This window comes from Antrostomus carolinensis, unplaced genomic scaffold, assembly GCF_000700745.2.
Source record: "Antrostomus carolinensis isolate BGI_N321 unplaced genomic scaffold, ASM70074v2 scaffold21013, whole genome shotgun sequence".
In the NCBI taxonomy this organism is placed as follows: domain Eukaryota; kingdom Metazoa; phylum Chordata; class Aves; order Caprimulgiformes; family Caprimulgidae; genus Antrostomus; species Antrostomus carolinensis.
In genome coordinates, this window is record NW_010304720.1 from 6,933 (window position 1) to 25,503 (window position 18,571).

General features: G+C 37.8%; 1 protein-coding gene across 1 annotated transcript; it reads left to right on the top strand.

Annotated features, from left to right (window-relative positions):
- Positions 1-368: 368 nt before the first annotated feature.
- On the top strand, positions 369-16,127 carry LOC104522309 (uncharacterized; the record flags this gene model as incomplete). The annotated part of the gene is made up of 2 exons (XM_010164553.1): positions 369-615; positions 15,916-16,127. Coding segments are annotated over exons 1-2 (444 nt in total), but the record flags the coding sequence as incomplete, so codon positions are not given.
- Between the last annotated feature and the right edge of the window lie 2,444 nt (positions 16,128-18,571).

Here is an 18,571-nt window from a genome sequence, read left to right on the forward strand (position 1 = left end):
CACTTTTTCAGGAGATACAGTGAAGATCAGTAGCAGGATTCAGCTCTCCCTTTTGTCCATTCCTCCTAGTAAAAGTATTAATAATGGCATGAAAATAGAGGTTAACACTTAAAGAAAAATGTTCCCTTCTTTTCCATAGTCTTTCTGTCATAATTTCTTGCCAGCCTCATAGTTGCTTTGTTGGATTAACAAAAAACATATTGGCTTCTTGGTTTTAAATGTCTGTGCATTAATGTATTTCTAGATTAGACAGTATTCCTTTTCTTCTAAACTAAATTGTTGTTTTTTTCTTCTCTGTTCCCACTTCTTCAATCTCTCTTCCACTTCCATCCTTCCCCTGCCCCCGTTTTTCCTCTAAAAATATCCTTAGGAATGACTTGCTGATGGTGTGCCGCCAGCTGAATATGGAGGAGTCTGTTGCGGAGATCATGCACCAGCTGGGAGCAGATGAAAATGGAAAAATTTCCTTCCAGGATTTTAGTCAGTGCCGCATGGAACTGGTACAAGAAATCAGGAAGGAGGAAGTGGAGCTTTCTGTGAAATCTGATGACTCTGTTAAGAAAAAGCTAAGGGATAGGATAGCTTCCTGGCCTACTAGCAGCAATAACAGTTTAGGTAGGTATGACTTTTAAATGTCCTGCTGGTGTAATTTCACAAAAGATAAATTCCAGGGGTTTTGTTACCAATTCTACTGGCATCAGAATTTCCCCTAAAGCGTTTTGTGAATATGTTTTGTCATAATTTTGTCAGTATATTAGAGTGCTATTGTAACTGATGCAGTCTTGCCATTGGCATGTAGACTGGAATGTGTGTAAAACATCCTCTTCTAAAAACCATGGTTGGACAAGACAGTGATCTTTCTTGAAAGGACAAGAGCTACAGAGCTTAGCTGGTAACTGAAGATTCAGTGAGCTCTTTGATGTATGAAAAGCCCAGACAGGTAGGTAGAAAGAAATATTAAAAATGAGGAGAGAAATAATGTTAGTCTTTTGTCTTTCAGATTTAAAGTACTGTAGGAATGTGGATGTTTCTTGGATGCTTTAAAAATAATTCAATTTAGTTGGGGGTCTGGGTGTTAGAAGTGCATTGTGATTTAGAGAATACAAAAATTCTCCTTTCCTTTTGCCCTCCCTCCACCTGGGGCAGGGACGGGGGGAAACCAAACAAAAACCCCCTTGCTATACCATCTACACAAACTTTGGATGTAGAATGGGATTGTCTGTATTGCGTCCAGTCCTTGATAGCACTGTGATCAATTAGCATTAGATCAGAAATGTTAACACCTACACAATGCTTCCTTTCACCCTGTAACAGATGCAAGAGACCAGAGGACACAGCTTTTGTGGTTAAAAATCCCAAAATGCAAGGTACTGTGGAAAAATCTGGCGATGTCAGTGCTCTAGCTGCACAGCAGCTGCATGCTTGCTAAACCTGACTGCTGGCCCATGATCTGGAACTGACATACATCCATGCTTCAGAAGAAGGCCATCAGCCTTTGATTGTATTTAGTTACAGCTGTGTCCCCTCAGCCTTTTGTTTGGACTACATGAGCCTAGATTTTTAAAGAATTGGTTTTTAATGAGAGATTCTCCACTAGTCATCCCAATAGTCTTTCTTTGCATGTGTCCCAAATTAAATTAGGAATATTTTTTACAGTCAGATACACTTTATACATCTTCCTGCAGAGTTCGCTTGTCTGTGTTCTGGTTGCTCATGTATCTGACCTGTTGCCAGAGTCCAGTTCTCTCTGACCAGTTACACATAGCAGAATATAGCAGTTGCAATGCACAGTTCCATCACAATACCAACGTGATTCCCAACATCTCTCTAATATGCTCATCATCACGACACTGGGCATCCCCAGTCTCACCAGGAAGACATACATGGGTTGAAGCCAGCTCAAGCCCATTGCTCTTTTTAAAATTCTTTTTTAGTTGTTTACATTTTATAGTCTTTATGTTGGGCTGAGCCACTTATACCTCTATCCCATGTTGGCCTGTCTAATTCAAGGAGACATTGACACTCTTTTAATGAATTCAGGGAGAAACACATTACCAGTTGATTCACTCAGCTGTTGATAGCTGTTTATCTAAAGCAAAGACCACTCTTGGGTCCACTTGGTGTTGGGATCAAATCAGCTTCGTTGCAACAGCTGTTACCAGTAAAACCCTGCATTCTTCACTGAGCTTCATGGGCACATCACCCTGGCCCATCTCCTCTGAGCCTTCTTCCATGGTAGGGGTTTACTGGTCATACACACCTGTCTTTATTTTTTCAATAGTTAATCTCCTAGAACATAAAACTGGGCATGTGTTGATTTTGGGGTTTGTTTTTGTATTTGGGGTTTGTTTGTTTGTTTGTTTGTTTTGCTGGGGTGGGTTTAGCATGTTCTGTCTTCTAGAAACTGCACATGTTTTTGGCTGGTCATCTCAGGCATTCAAATTTTTCTTGTTTGCTTTGTATCCTTGGTGAATTCCTTATCTTCTTGCTTTTTGGATTGACTGCACTTCTCCCTCACCATCCCATCACTGGCTCATTGGCTTCCCAGCATAGCAAATCTAATTCATAGCTCTGTTTATTCTCCGTCTCATCTTTTACTGCATCATAGTCATATTTTGTCATAGAGGTATTTTGTTGTTAACATTTCCTCTGTTTGTCCTTTTTCCATATATAGTCTTGAAGTGCAAGACAATTAACTCCATAGTTTTTATGCCCATTTCTCCATCGCTGTCTATACTGAATCTTCATAATCGTAAGGCTCAATTGCATCTCCAGCCCATGAATCTCTTTCAGGAGCTGTATCAGACAACAGTTCAAAACCAAGATTGTGCCTAATATATTTTTTTTAAATTGGATTAAGGATGATGCGTGTTCCCCAGCTCATACAATTAATTACCTTCTGCTTCTGTTGGCTGTTTTTTCAATGCTGCAATTGCTGTGTTTTCCTGCAAAACAGAAAATTTCTGCCCTCAGACTGCTATACAAAGCTTCCTTGTTTGCTGACCAACTGGGTCTTGGCAACTTGGGTTTTAAAATCTTTTTTCTTAGGCATACCAGCCTAATAATTATGGTTTGTAATAATCAGGGGCAAAAGGTAGATCCTGAGCTTTACCAGAGAAAGGTCTGTATTGCTGTCTCAAAATGTATCCCACAAAGAAATCTTACTAATTGCTGTAAAAAAAAAAAGTCATAGATGAACACTGAGATTTGTTGATGTATGGAATTCAATCCTTACTCTTTTTCTTACTTATCAGTTTGTTAGTAGTACAAGAGTAATTTAATGCGTTTTTATAGTTGATGAGTGAATTCTTATTTTCTTATTATTTTTTTTCCGAAGTTAAGACCTTTGAATTTCCTGTCTTGATATACTTCACTATGTACTGATGAAGCCTTACTATTTTACTGTACTGTGTTTTTAAACCTGTAGGGAATTAATAGTTTTTGTATTTGTCCTGCCTTGACTCTTGCAGATTCTGTAAGACCTTTTAATAATTAGAGAACATATGGAGGTGCTCCCACATGTAAACAGAAGACAGAATGGGAGGAAATAATAAGTGTTTAGAATGCAACTGGGTTTTTTCAGTTGTAAAATAAAACCATTGTGGCAGCACTGTTCAAGACATTCTACAGATCTCTTTCTAAAGAGGCAAGGAAACACCACTGTAATGTATTTTTCTAATACAAACACTGCATGTGTGCAGTGCAGTGCACTGTATGAACATAATGAGAGCTGAGGAATTGTCCTTGCAGTCAAGCTTGAATTATGATCTGCATATGTTTCCATGCCTTTCATGTCTTTGAAAGCTCACGTATGTACTCATCAGTGATCAAAGAGTTGATCGTTATATCGACTGTTTGCTATTACTTTCTAAATGTTTAAGACAGGAGACATCATCATGTGCAAATTCAAACATGTAAACTTGGTGGATGTTCTTTTCTTGTGTATCTTTTTTTTTGGACTAGTAACACATTATTTTCAAAGATAGTTTGTAGGGCTTTTTTCAAGACTAATTTCTACATAATATGTCAGCTGCTGATAATCCTTGAAAGCTGTTATCATATATCCGTGTGGGGTACAAAAATTACAAAATTTCAAAGTTCCTTTGACTGTCACTGAGTAGCAGGGGTCCCAGTGGTCTGAAGCAAAGGAATCCAGCCTCTGTCATGGAGGTTTTTATGCTGCAAGTTTGTATGTAATTGTGCAGAGATTACTAGTTAGACAGCATTTTGTGCAGGCTTTTCTTATAGCTGTTCACAATTTTTTAACAAAGAGTGCAGAAAAGTATGCATATACCTAAATAAAAGATTATCTTTGCTACCTATAATTTTTGCATTTCATTACAAAGAAAATAACTGGAGGAAAAAGGTCCTAAGAAATAATTACATCTAAATGACTATTAAACTTGGTCTCACTCATAATTTTTTATTACTGTTAAGGCTATTCCAATAATTCTGCCCAACTTTGCTCAACAAATGTTTCTTCTCCTGTGTTTCCAGGTGAGATGCAGAAGTAAGGAAACTGGTTGACTGTTTTAGTCAAGGTACAGGACACAGGTTTATTAATACCCAGTCATATACGTGCTTAGTAAGTCAACCTGTATCCATATCTATCATCTTGACAATCAAATGAGTGTATAGATTTAAAAGTTTAATCTTTTATTCAAATGCATTAAAAAGGACATTTTTCAAGTTACTAGAACAATGCTTTCTGCTGCTTGGATATCAGCAACTCAAAGCTATTGTAATGTATTGTAGTTCTTGCCCTACAGTGTTAATGTCAATTAACAGCTTTAACAATAATTTGCAAGTAACAACCAGTAATTTTTCCGTAAGTGAAATGGAACTCTGTTAATGTTCTTCTGACATTGTTTAAAGTATAATAAAATTTAAAAAAATAACTTTTGAAAGTGGTATTGGACTCTTACAGTGACCATGTGCTACCTGACTCTTAAATACATCATTTCAGTAGGAAATACAGGAAGAATGTCAGTGACTAATCAGATCTGAGTGTCCTGTTTCCAGTTATGGAGACTGAAAGCCATGATGAGTACAGTAAACCTGTATGAATCACGTAGTACGTGATCGAAGTGGATTGCTTGGTGAATGAGAGCCTATAATACAGCAGAACTATACCTGTGATTTACGGCAGGAAGTTGCATGAACAGTTGTAGCTGTCAGGTTTTTCAGTGTTAAATAGTTTTATATGTCTCACATAAAAGCTACATTTAGCATTATTTATATTATATGTTGTATAGATCAGTTCAGCTCTTTACAGGTAATTAGCAAATTGCCATTTTTTCCCATGATAAAGAATAGTCTATTTCCAGTAGCCATTGTTTTCGAGGAGGAGCAAGAAATGGTATTGTTTATTAGTGAATTCTTTCTTTGGATAGGAGAATGGTTTCTGGTCACACTGAAAGTTGTATGTACTTCTTGATCTGATTTCACATTCTAGATAAATAGTTATGAATACCAGAGCCCTTAAGCAATCTTTGGCTGTAGGTTAGTAGTAATTCATTCTTAACTAACTCCCCTTTTCTCTTTACTGAAAATAAGTCCCTTGAAAATTTGATAATTTATTTACATTGTGGATCAAGCATGAGAATTAATCAAAGAAATGCTAGAAATACATCCTTAAATTAAGCTTATGGGTAAGCATGAGAGGCAGGCCAGTTGGGACTGCAAAATCATTACTTTTACTTTGCATTAATGCCATGTTTGATCTTATTGCAAATAAATGGCTTCCAAGAAACTGATGCTGTGATTACATTTCTTTATGCTAAGTTTAATTAAAAACTACAGAGCTTATGTGGACTCAAAGATGTGCTGCAGATTTCTTGAGATTTATGAGCAAAGCTTCACCTTAGATGTGTTTGACTGGAAAAACTGTGAATATCTGGTAGGCCAAATTTAACGACATATGAATTTCCTTTAACTGTAAGTGATTCGGTTTATTACTTTTAAATATTATTTTGATATTGCGATCTTTGACAAAGCAGCAGAATATAGGTAATTATTTTATTATTTTTTTTAGAAACATAGAGTGATAAATTCTATGAGCAGCAGAACAAATGAATCTGGATTTCCAAGGGATTTGTAGTTGACCTCTGACTAATCTTGTTAAAACTGCAATGTAAAGTATATGTGCTTAACATATACCGAATCTATAACGGGTGGAAGTCATCATTGCAGAAGGGGTTCTCTGGTGTCTAATAGGGCAACAAACTTGGTTGAAGCTTTCTTATGCTTAAATATTTGTAAATGTAAGAACAGCTGATATGCATTACACCAGAGATTATTCTGAAATATTCTGATACCCTGTCTCTTACAGTGGTGAAAAGCAAATGGTTAGAGAAGACAATAGGAGTTGGGAGAGCATGTAATGATGCTTCCCTATGAAATTTCAGTTCAGGGACTTCGAACTAGAGATAGTTGCACTTGTTCACACACATGTTGCCTCCCTCCCTCTGTAATACTGTCTTACAGAACTGAGTCTCTGAACCCATGCTGATCTTTCGCATTCACCATGTCCTGCAGCAAGGAACAGCACAGATCACTCTTCTGTAGTACGACGAATAAACTCTTTTTGCTTCAATTTCCTGACCTCCTTTTTCCATGTGTGTGGTGGGTTTTTTATCCCCCCGCCCTTGCTAGTGTGTCTAATCAAGGTTCAGCATTGCATCACATTGCATTATCTTTCTCAGCAGAAACACTAACAGGGTTTATCATCTCCGTGCCTTCCATAGAACTCTCAGGAATTTAGGATATTTGAGACTTCAACACCGCTATCAAATGTCTTTGAAATTACCAAATAGCTTAAAAAATTGGGAGGGAAGAGGGAGGGCAAGCAGACCAGTGGGCAGAGCGTGCCTACAGGGGAAATGCAGGAAGCTGCCCTTCTTGGTAGCTGCTACTGAAAGTCAGTAGAATGGCTGTCTCGGACACAAGCCTGGAGCTGGAGCTGGAGCCTGGTCCTTGGCCTTCTTAGCACCACACAGCTCTACAGAGCACCTCAGGTCTGGCATGTTCCAGAGTAACGTTACGTCTCTCCATGATTCTTGCTGAACTCCAGTGGCAAGACATGGAGCTGTGACTTGCCATATGGAGTGTGGAACTGCATTACAGCATCACTTCATCGCTTTTGTCCTGATTCATGCTTTCTACCCAAACTGTGACAAACTTGAAAAACCAAAAGGGTGCAGTCAAGATGTGCTGCATTTGGCTTGGGGTATGAACACTGTGATACATCCCACTCTCTAGGTTTTGTAAAACATGGGTTACCTCTCAACACATTTCTGCTTGTCTTCTCCTATTTATGTGGTGATGTGCTCTTCACCTGCCTACTTCTGATATCACCAGTGTAGATCTGACATATTGTGGTTCATAAAACAGCAAGCAAAATGATGATGACAGACAAGAAACTCAGGATGTTTTGTTTGTTTGCTTTGGTATACATGAGTTGAAGTCAGATCCAAACTGAGATTTTCTTGAGTGGAAGGCAGTCCAGGGGGAAGCTGGTTGTTCACATATAGAGAAAGTTGCCATGTGAGGGGAAACAACTTTTTTCAAAAGAACAGTGCCTACTGTACTTGGGAAGTATGTTGGAACTTCATCTAGCCTCTGTGTGATCTCAGGTTTTATGTGCCTTTTTTCCTGTTGCTATATACACCATTTTTTACTAGAAATCATTAATTTCCAGGGAAAAAAGGATTATTGTTTCCCTTACTGTAAACTTCAAATGAAATACTAAATTGTGTTCCTGAGAATGATGCGGTTGTTAGCCATTGGTCTTCTGGCCAAATTTAGTTTGGTGATTAAACAAACCAGGTTCTAGACCCTGGTTTCTAGGCTGTTGATAAGTCATTCCCATAATCCATTTATTGTGTCTGAATAGAGGAGATAGTTGTCATCTCTCAGTGATAGTCTTAAATCATTTCAGATTCAAGGACAGGTGTACAAAGGTGTCATGGATAGTGTGGGGTTTTTTTGTTTTCCGTTTCATCATTTTCTATATGGCCAGTGCCAGTCTGCTGGCAAGTACTGAAATCATGAGAGTTTACAGATATGCATTTCTACAGTAATTTATTTAAATTTGAAGGAATCCCATAAACATTTGCCTATATGCATGGGCTACTGGCTTAACAAGCCCGGCTGCTTTATCCGCAAAGCTCTGTTGCATGACTGGGAAATTTTAATAAGATAAACTTTTGCTTTCACTAGACACATCACTAAATGTTTTACTGTCACAAGACTTTATAAGGAAAGAGTTACATGATACAAACTTTGATTGTCTACTTTATGGTTTTATTCTTGGCACACTCATTCTTTTATCCATCCTAATTTTCATGTAGGCATTCCGTTTATTATTCTTAAGATTTTGGGTAGTTTTTGTACTTGGTAAAAATCTGCTTAGAAAAGTATGTCATGGAGTATAAAAAGTCAAAACATAAAAGCCTAAAAAAGAAATGTTAGCACTACTTTAGTAAGTGAGAGTACTGGTTAAGTTTCAAACTGTTCTAATTTCTTTAAAGGTGCATTTAAATATTTCTTACATTTACTCTGTAGTTCTACCCTACGGTGATTCTGACAACACAAAATTCCAGAATTCCTGAATTCTGAATGTACCAATATTGCGGATACCTCAGTGAACCTGAAATACAGTTGAGGTTTTGTGATGATTTGAAGAAGCATACCACTAGAAAGTGAAATGTTCTAACTGTAGTTCAGGGACACAGGGAAGACAAAGCACAAGCTGACTGCACTTGGTGTACATACTGCATTTACAGTATACACCTAAAACTCTGCATGAGCCTTCAGTGGGCATTGAGAACCATTTATTTGGAGAACATTTATTTTACTGATTTATGTCTACAAAATAATTCTTGTCTGTTTTGAATGGTAGTTTTATGTATTCTCAAAGGCAAATAATTTTACTTTTTCAGTTAAATTTTTACTTCTCTAGCCATTTTTTTCTTTGTCATATTGTAATACTAAAAATATTATGCTCTATTAGGTTATGTGTTTGATACTGATGAGTATTTTTGTGATCTCTGTAATGCTATTAGGCATGTATATTGTATTGTATGTTCCTAGTACTAGTAAAGGCATATAAGATGTTGCTCATATTTTTTCAAAGTATACTTGCTTGTCTTGGCATAATATCAAAGTGTTCTGGAGCTTTTTGTTTTTTCAGGAATTGAGAGAATACTAAATCTAAACAAAAATTATCAATGGTGTCAGATGCATTTTTCTGAGGAGTCCAAGGCTTTTTTTTTTTTTAGAGCAAAAATATTGATTTGGTTTGGTTTTCCTCTTAGATCTAATTTCATTAAACAGACTTCTCCCATGGAGTAAATTGCTCTAGTTAGTTAGGGTGGGGTATAGCTGTGACTTCCTTCCCTTAGAGCTTGTTATACTCACTTCCAGTCCTAGTGAGAAAAGGACTAAAATAACATAGCCTAATACAGTATCTTCTGTGCAGTGTTCATCAAGTCAGATAAGGGTGTGGTGCGGGTAACAAGACCAAGACAGTGATCCCACAGACACTTGTCTTGGAGATTGCTCATTTCCCATAACTGCTTCTCCTATAGCAAATTATTTTCTTCTAGGTCACTGGAGAAGAGTTGCAAAAAGTTCTGATGAAAACTTTCACTAGGACTGAATGCTGAGTTGAGAATGCATTTAAAAATTATGCCTCTGCAGACATTTTTTTTTTCCAAAAAAAGAAAAGCTCTTTTATTCTGAGTTCTCCTACAACTTGTAATGGATATTTAACAAATGCCTTTCTGTATTTTTAAATAAATATTCTCACCTACCTGTGCAAGTGAGGTTCATTTGTTATCAACGCTCTGTTTCCATGCTATCATTCATATCGTTTTGTCATCTGATGCAAAATAATAAATAGGTTTTAAAGTGTGTTTCCTGTTAAATAGGAAAGAGTTACTTTAGCTGACAGGCTTTGGGCGTGTACCAGGTGGTAACCATGGACAGTGAAGCTGGAACTTTGTGTGGGAGTGGTTCCCTGACTTGCATAGATCCCTTTGTGGTTATCTTGTGGTTTTAAATAGGTTCAATTCCAGACATAAACGGTTCTACCAGGAGGTTTTTGTGAACAAAAAAGCTATCCCTACTTCCTCATTAGTTTCCTATAACTTTTCCAGGAAAAATATCACAGAAGGATGTGAGAGAAAACACTCGTGTTCTGATGTGTTAGGGAGAACGTTGGTGTTACAGAGACACCTGTTATTATGTAGAAAACAATGGAAATACTTTCAGTAAGCTCCAACTATGACTTTCACTTCTCAGTCATGTTGGTTTAGTATAAAGTTAATCCTTCTTTAGAGCATAGCTTCTTTTCACTTTTTTTCGATTTACTATACTTCATATGTTGCTTGAGCAATCAGAGCTCTTCAATTTCTAAATACATTTGGCCCTTGTTATTTTTGCATCAGTTTATGGGAGTTGAGTGTCAAAAGACTAATTCTCCCTTCCTCTTGGTTTTCTGCCCTACCCCGCATTGTTTATAGATAGGCCTACTCCTTGACATCTTACTAGGCTGACAACTAAGTGCAAAATGACCACTCTTTGTTATATGTTTTTTTCCCTCCATTCGGTGGTGCTCTTACCTCCAAAACCATTATTACTGAAATTAATAAGGAGCTTTGAAATGATTAGTGCTTTTTGCAAATCTCCCTGTTTCCTTAATTGAATAATAGAATAAGCATTCAAAATCCCACTCTCTAATGATACTTTGTCACATTTTAACCGTTGAATGAAAGATAGGCAAAAAGCCCCTGAAAAATATCCATTCTTCTGGTAAGATAATGCTTTTGGGATACAGAAGGGTTCTGTCTTCAGTCAATCAGAATCTGCATTGTGAATATTGAACAAAATGGAAATGGAAATGGAAAAGAGAGTAACTGTGTCGCTTGCCTTAGAAAACTGCAAAGTCACTGATTGCCTAGATCTATGATCTTGTGGTGGGTTGACCCTTGATAGAGGGCAGATACCCACCAAAGCCCACTCTATCTTTATGCCTATTGAGTGATATGGTATGTGAAATGAGATGGTAGAATCAGATGGACCATTTCTTCAGGAATTGTTGTATACATGTAGTAACGCATGAAAAAAATGTTTTACGATAATTATGTAACTTCTGATTACAAAATCATGGCTGATTGAAATGGGTTTTGAGACCAGAGGCTAACACTGAAGTGAGAGGACTTAACTCTGCCCACTCAGCAGTAAAATCATCATACTCTTTAATGAAATTTCTCCCAGAAGCTGAGAGCTGTGCCCAGTGCCCATATAAATTATATTCTGAGTTAAATGTCAAGTTCCTCAAATAAGTTTAAGTAACTAAATGTCACTGGTACCTGATGGGAAACAATGATTAGACTTTGGATCTCTGCTGTTAAGACTCTCCTCACTGAGTTGTAGCTAGGTGGCGTAGGTGTTGGTTGTGCTCATAGTGCCTTACATTGTCAACTGTCCTCATGTTTACCTTTCATAAGCCAGACTCATTTGAGAAGCTGATGCAGGGCTAATTTTACAGTACCTCGCTTTATCTGATATCACAGATCCTTTCAGCAACTGATACATCTTCAGTGCCCCACCATCTTGATGGGTTACCTTTCCTACTCTGAGCAAAGATTAAAATCACATAATGCTTGGTCCATAAGTTAACTCTTACCAAACCAAAAAGCCTGGCTGTATGGGTAGACTTGTAATTACAGTAGGCACCTGCTTCTCTGTCACAGAGTACAAGCCACCTAGGCAGAATATTAACTGTTGGTAGAGAAGGAAATGCCATTTTTTTTCAGATCAGCATGATGGGATGACACTAGTACCAGAACACAGACCTCTGTGCTGTTACTGAGAGTTTTTCAGGTGATAAAGGAAGATTAAGCTAGCAGAGAGTCTCAATGCAGATAGGCAAGATATCCTATCATAGTGGTGTTTGTCAAGGGAATTGATTAAAGTTACTTTAAACAGCTTTGGTTCAATTCACTAACTGAAATTTTACCTGTTAATTATGGAATCTTGTATGTATATGTGTCTTCAAAGTAAGCTGTCCCTTGTTTTTCTTAAATGTGGTATTATATGTCAAAGTTTAAATAATTTTAAATTGTAAGGAAATAAGTAAGAGCTCGAGCTAACTAAATTAACAGGAAAACCTGCAAAAGACAAAATCTTTAACTAGATGTTTCAGACAAGATTTAGGTTGCTCAGCTGTGATTGACCTGACTGCTACTAATGGATTCACATATACTGATATGCCTTACTCATCTTCTCTACAAAAGGCTAGAAACAAAAAGTCCTGTTAGGTACTGAGTGTTTGCTATAAAATGAATTTCACCCAGAATTAATTACAGGTAAAGACAGGCGAGTGCTAGTAGTACTAGGAAGGTAATTAAAGGAGTACTTGTGTAGAAGCTTGTGTAGAATCAGAAGCTTTTGTACTGCATTTTTAGGGAAATCTGATGTTTCCATTCAGTCCAAAAAGGATCAATTTGACTGTTTTGTGCTGAAATTGGAACATTACTTACATAATCTGAAAACAATTATATGCTCTTTTATTACTTGGCTGATACAAATATTTTGCAACTTTTTATTTTTTTTTTCTTCCTGCTTAGTAGTTTTAATAACATCAACTTTCTGTCATGCTTGCTACCTGGGAATTTTCATAATAATAATTTTGTTTCATTTAATACAGAAATTTCATGTTTCGTATGATTGTAAGTGTAGACAACAGGGAAAACTACTGTGGGATGTATGTAGTTCTGTAAAGACGGATTCTTAAACACAGATTTAGGAACAACAGATGCCTAGCAGTCAGGTCAGCTATCAGCTTTTGGTGTGCCATCATACCTAATGATCCCTTCTTTCTGATTACTACTGTAAGAGCAAGCAGTGTATGGTAATTACAACAAAATACAAGAGTTATGTCTTAATTCCTGAGTGAATTTTCAGTTACAAATGAAACCTCAGTTTTGACAACTCTGGAGTTTCCCTGCAGAGCTGAGACTTGAAAGGTGTATGACCCAGGAGGGCAGCTGAAGTTCTGGAATCTCCTGGGAAAAGAGCGGGCAAATTTACAGGTTAGCGTTAGGCCCAACATAACATGCTGGAAATGCCTGCCTTTGTAACAGTCACCTCTCCTGGCATTTTTAGTATGTGTGTTTTAAATTAGGAGTACAGAGTTGAACTTTTACGAAAACGTGCATTAAAAATAGTTACAATGAAGTAATAAAAAAGTGTTTCCTGGTTCTGTCGGTGGCTGAGGGGTGACTCTTGAGCCAGCTGACTCCCGTCGGATCGCAGATGGTGCAGTCTGTGAGGGCCACTTGCATCTGCAACAAAGCGTGCTGTTGTTAATTGAATGAACGTGAAAGCTCTTTTGCAGAACAGTGTCATTTGAGTAATAGAAATTTAGTGCATGTACTCTGTTGAAATATGTGCTGTATTTAGCTCGGTAAGAAGTAGAGTATCTCTATGGTATATCCAGCCTCAGTCCTGTGCCTATGCTTGTGCGGGTTAGCGTTGTTTTCAGTGTTCTTGTCAAGCCTGGGAGATGGCAGGACTGATCCCCTGTCTCCCTCAGGCTCCTGAGACGTTCCTGATGCAGACCTGCTGGTTTTTTTCGCTGTACGGTGCGCTGTTGCCACAGGAGGGCAGAGACAGCCGGCGTTGTGCGCGGTCACTAGCGGCAGCGGCTGCCCCCTCCCGCACCCTGAGGTGCTGCTGGCCGCGCTCTCTGAGTTGAGCTCTGTTGGAGGGCTTGCAGCCTCTTGCTGCAGTAAGTACAGTGGCGCATGCTCTTGCTTTAAAATTGAATTAATCTTTAATTGTGACCTGTACCTGTGGTAACAAAACATGGTAATTATATCGGTATAAAATGTAATTATTTTTTCTTTTGTGTTATTTTCTACTTACATGTTTAAAGACTAGTATATTCTCATTACAGTAAGGCAGGGAAACCACCTCTGGGTTTCCTGTGTTGTTTTGTCATGCATAAGTGCTTTACAGGGTATGAGGGTGTTGACCTAAAGCTACAGATTAGTTGCCGTCTTGCTTCCCTTCTGGTTGGTTTTCTAGTTGCACTTTTGCAGGTTCAGCTTTCTTGGCAAGGGAGAAGCATTCTCCTAATAGTTCATGATGTAATTTATTGTTTCCCCGTGGCATTGTACTGAATAAGTAATAACCACTGATTAGTAAATGCTTACTTAGAATGCTAATGAATATTTGAGAGAGAGAACTATCTCCTTAAAAGGAAAACCTTTCAAACTAGTAGGTTGTCTTTACAGGCAATTACTTATGGTCTGATGATTGCGTGTTGCATTTAGGGTTTTACTCTAGTCTAGTTCTGAATTCTGTTCTGACTTTTCTGTTAACTTAGAATGTGTGCTTGGTCAAGTCACTTCATTGTTTTTAATCTTTGTTATGGTACATATGAAATTTTACAGTGCTGCCCAGAGTTATTAAATAATCTAATGTCTACTGTGGAATGTTTTGCCATAGGAAATTGTTGAGCCTAAAACATAACAAGATTTTTGAAGGAGTGGGAAAGTTGTATGGGGAGCAGAAGGACCCAGGTATGAAGTAGTTACTGATAAAATAAGAAATTTTTGTTAAACTTGTTTTAGGGTTTAAGCCCATCTCTGGCTGTAGGGAATTGGAAGGATTACACATGGAGAAACAGGAACCCTACAGCTTGATGATACAGAAACTCTCTCTGAAGCATTCATTTTTTATCACTAGCCTCATGTTCATATTTTTGCACTGATTTGTAGTGAAACACCTTGTGATTGATGTTTCTCTGAAACTTGAACTGAAACAAGCAATCCTGAGGTAATAAAGGCAGTGGTACCATAAAATCTGATGAACTATGCACCTGAAAGATAAACTTATTGTGTTGGTATTTATTAAACAAAAAGAGGTGAATTATGGTTTCCTCTTCTGTTCCTTGATTTGTGCTACTTTTCAGTCTTACGAAGTAACTGACACTCATTCAGTGGTCCTTAGCTATTGTAAATTACACTGGTTTTACTCTATACTAAATAATGTATGCAAATACTTTTATTTTTTCTTCTGGATCTTGTAATGTAGTAAATGATTTTTGCATTGAAAATGTTACTACTTTTTTTTTTTTTCCTGGCATTGTGAGCAAGAGCAAGATGGGGAGTAATGGAGTCGAGCTGTTTTCTTTCTAGAAAGACAAGCAGGCTTATTAATGTGTCAGCAGTGTGCCCTGGCAGCCAGAAGGAACAACCATGTCCTGGGGTGCATCAAGCACTGCATAGCCAGCCGGCTGAGGGAGGTGGTTGTCCCACTCTACCCTGCAATAGTGCAGCCCCACCTTGAGTAGCATGTGCAGGTGTGAACAACATCAAACTGTTGGAGTGTGCCCAGAGGAGTGTGACCAAGATGGTGATGACAGGCCTTAAGGGCAAGACTTCAGAGGAGCAGCTGAGGTCACTTGGCTTGTTCAGCTTGGAGAAGAGAAGGCTGAGGGGTGGACCACATCGCAGTCTACAGCTTCCTCAAGGCAGGCAATAGAGGGGGAGGTGCTGATCTCTCTCTCTGGTGACCAGTGACAGGACATGAGGAGATGGAATGAAGCTGCATCAAGGGACATTCAGATTGGACATTAGGAGAAGGTTCTTCGCTGAGAAGGTGGTTGCTCACTGGAACAGGCTTCTCAGGGAAGTGGTCATGGCACCAAGCCTGTCAGAGCTCAAGGAGCCTCTGGATTATGCTCTTCGTCATATGGTTTAGTTTTAGGTAGTCCTGCGAGGAGCAGGGAGTTGGACTTGATGATCCTTATGGGTCCCTTCCAACTTGAGGTCTCCTATGATTCTATGTGTTCTTTATACACAGTCCATAGTAGACTGTTTTTCCATTTCTGCATTTTAGGTGCCTTATCAGGAGTCAGAGAAAGCTGGGAGTACGATTCAGGAGCAAGAGACCTTCAGAGTCCAGATATCCAGAGTCATTTTACACGACAAAGGGTGTTGGAGTGTGGTGGAAGCGATATGACTCAACAGGCTGCTCTGCAAAGACTTCTAGCTCAGGCCTCAACTTTTAGCAACTCTGTTGGAGGAAGCTACTTAGAACTTGCCAACACTGTAAGTGCATTTTGCCTCTTCTTTTAAGTTTTGTAGAAGTTTTTTATTGTTTTATTGTTATTTTTTATTGTTTTGTTTTGTATTTATTGTTTCCAAAGAAGCATATTAATTCCAGCCTTAGAGCCTTTGAGCTTTCATGGAAACAATGCCATGCTGCTGTTGCCTTTCATTTACCAGAAAACCAGTGTGATTGTAGCAGTTGATAGGTGTATAGTATTTCCAAAGTTTGTGTAACCGAGTTTCATCAAAAAGGGTAGGAATCTGTGAGGAGCCAAACTGAAGTTCTTAATTTATACAACTTTACAGAAGAAGAGTTGTGTCGGAAAACTTCCTACCAATTAATATTTTTAAATATGGTGTCAGATTGTTCAGAAGCGTTGTGCAGAAAATTTAATTCCATATTATTATGCCTAATAAATTGTTTGATAATGATTTTAAACCTTTGGTGTGCTAGCGCTGTGCTTTTTTGTTTCTACAGGCAAGAACTATTCTCTATTGTAAAAAACCCACATAGCTGCTGAAGGAGTAGGTCATTATTTTTTGCTTCCTCTTCAGTGTACTGGGATCAAGTTTGTGTTTTAATTTTAAGCCAGGCATGTTATAAAAGACTACCCATTTAGTGGCATGTTTCTGAATTATGTTGCACAGGAGTTTAGGTGGAGGAGTAAAAGATGATAAAATGAAAGCAAAAAGTTTCTTGTTTTAAAATTAGTGTTTATTGGCATGCTTGACTTTGATGAAATAGATTCCTAGTTCAGAGCATCATACGATAATTCAAGCTGTAAGATAACCTCAGGAGGTCATTTGGTCCAATGTCCTGCTCAAGACTTAATGTCTAATGGAAGTGATTGCTGGCAACAGAAGAAAATCAGCTTCTTCAAACTGCATTATTTGAAAATAAAATGATGAAAAATATTCCAAAAAATGTTTTCAGAAGCCTTCTAAGTTTTATTTTAGTTTCTGAACATGAGCTGATACAGGACCTGAAGTTTCCATGTATAGAATAAAAATATGTAGATATTAAAACATATCTAAGGAAGAAAAGAGTTCAAGGAAATTGACAGTTCCTTAAAGGAATTATGTCCTCATTTTCCCTAGGATGGATAGTAAAGGATCAGCTGTGATAAATCATATACTTTTTGGTCTTCAAAACTGGACAGAAGCATATGGAACTGGAAAAAGCAGGAACACATGTATTGTACAGAGGGTAAGATGGAGGACTTGGGAAATGATAGGCCAGTTAGGAGCTCCATTTATACGTTCTGGTAGTTTTCTGGAAACATGAGCAATTTTAAGTAAGTAAGAGAGAACATTTAGATTTGTAAAAGAACAGTCATGTCCATCTAATCTAATATCTCCTATAACAGAATAGTAAACTTAGGAGATAGATGAGGAAGAGTAGATGTCATGTTTCTCCAGTAAGACATCTGACCCTGCCTTGAGTAATGTTGTCATAATCAAGGCAAGAAACATCATCTAAATGTAACTTCTAATAGGTGGATATTTAACTCATTTGGAAATTGTGAGGTACTGTTTTTTTGAATATTACCCGAGCTTCATTCTGTCCTGTGCTCTCTGACTTGAATGAAAACACTGCCAAACTCAAATCAAAGTATACTGATAAAACAAGTACTTCTGCACACTGAAAACTTATCTCAGAATAACCCATTATAAATGTGCAAGTCTCAGTCTAAGGAAGATAGTGAGTGAATTGACATACAATTTCCTGTTCAGTTATACATGTTCCATAGCCTTGATTGACTTGCCTAAAAATTACCATTTTGGAAAGACGTGAGCTGTTTCACATTTGATTATTTTAAAGGGTGTAAAATACACTTTACCAGAAGTTTAAGTAGAGTTGCTTAAGGCCAATATATAGCTGTGTAAAAAGAGCGGCTTGCATACTTTTGTTTCTGGTTTAGGAAATTAGGGGGTTGCTGTATCCTTTTTGAATATGGACTTCATTCTGGTTTCAAAGTGGGTATGTACTAATACGTCTTCTGACTATGGTCCTGGCTGATGATGGCTCAGAAACGATGGGCTTTGGTAACCTGTTGTACATTTGAAAATACGAATAGGTGTGCAGTGTTATTCAAGAATGTTATTCAAGTGTGAAGGCTCCTGCATTGCTATGACATGTGGAAATCTTAAAAATAAAAATGCTGAAGGCTCATAAGGAATAAAGATCCTCAGGTATTATGGCTTTCCTTTTATTCCAGTCTCTAAATTCTTTCTATGCTCACTGTCATGAAAGGTGCCTGATCTTTGTTTTAACAAGCATCTGTTATACTTCCACTTTTAAATGTTGTTTCTGTGTTCTTTCAAACTGTGATAGAATCAGCAGTCTCTCATTTATATTTAGAAGAATGCAACATCATCTCTATTTGACTTCTGCTGCGCATTGATGCCACGAGTCTGTCCCGATCCGATATCGGGGATCATTT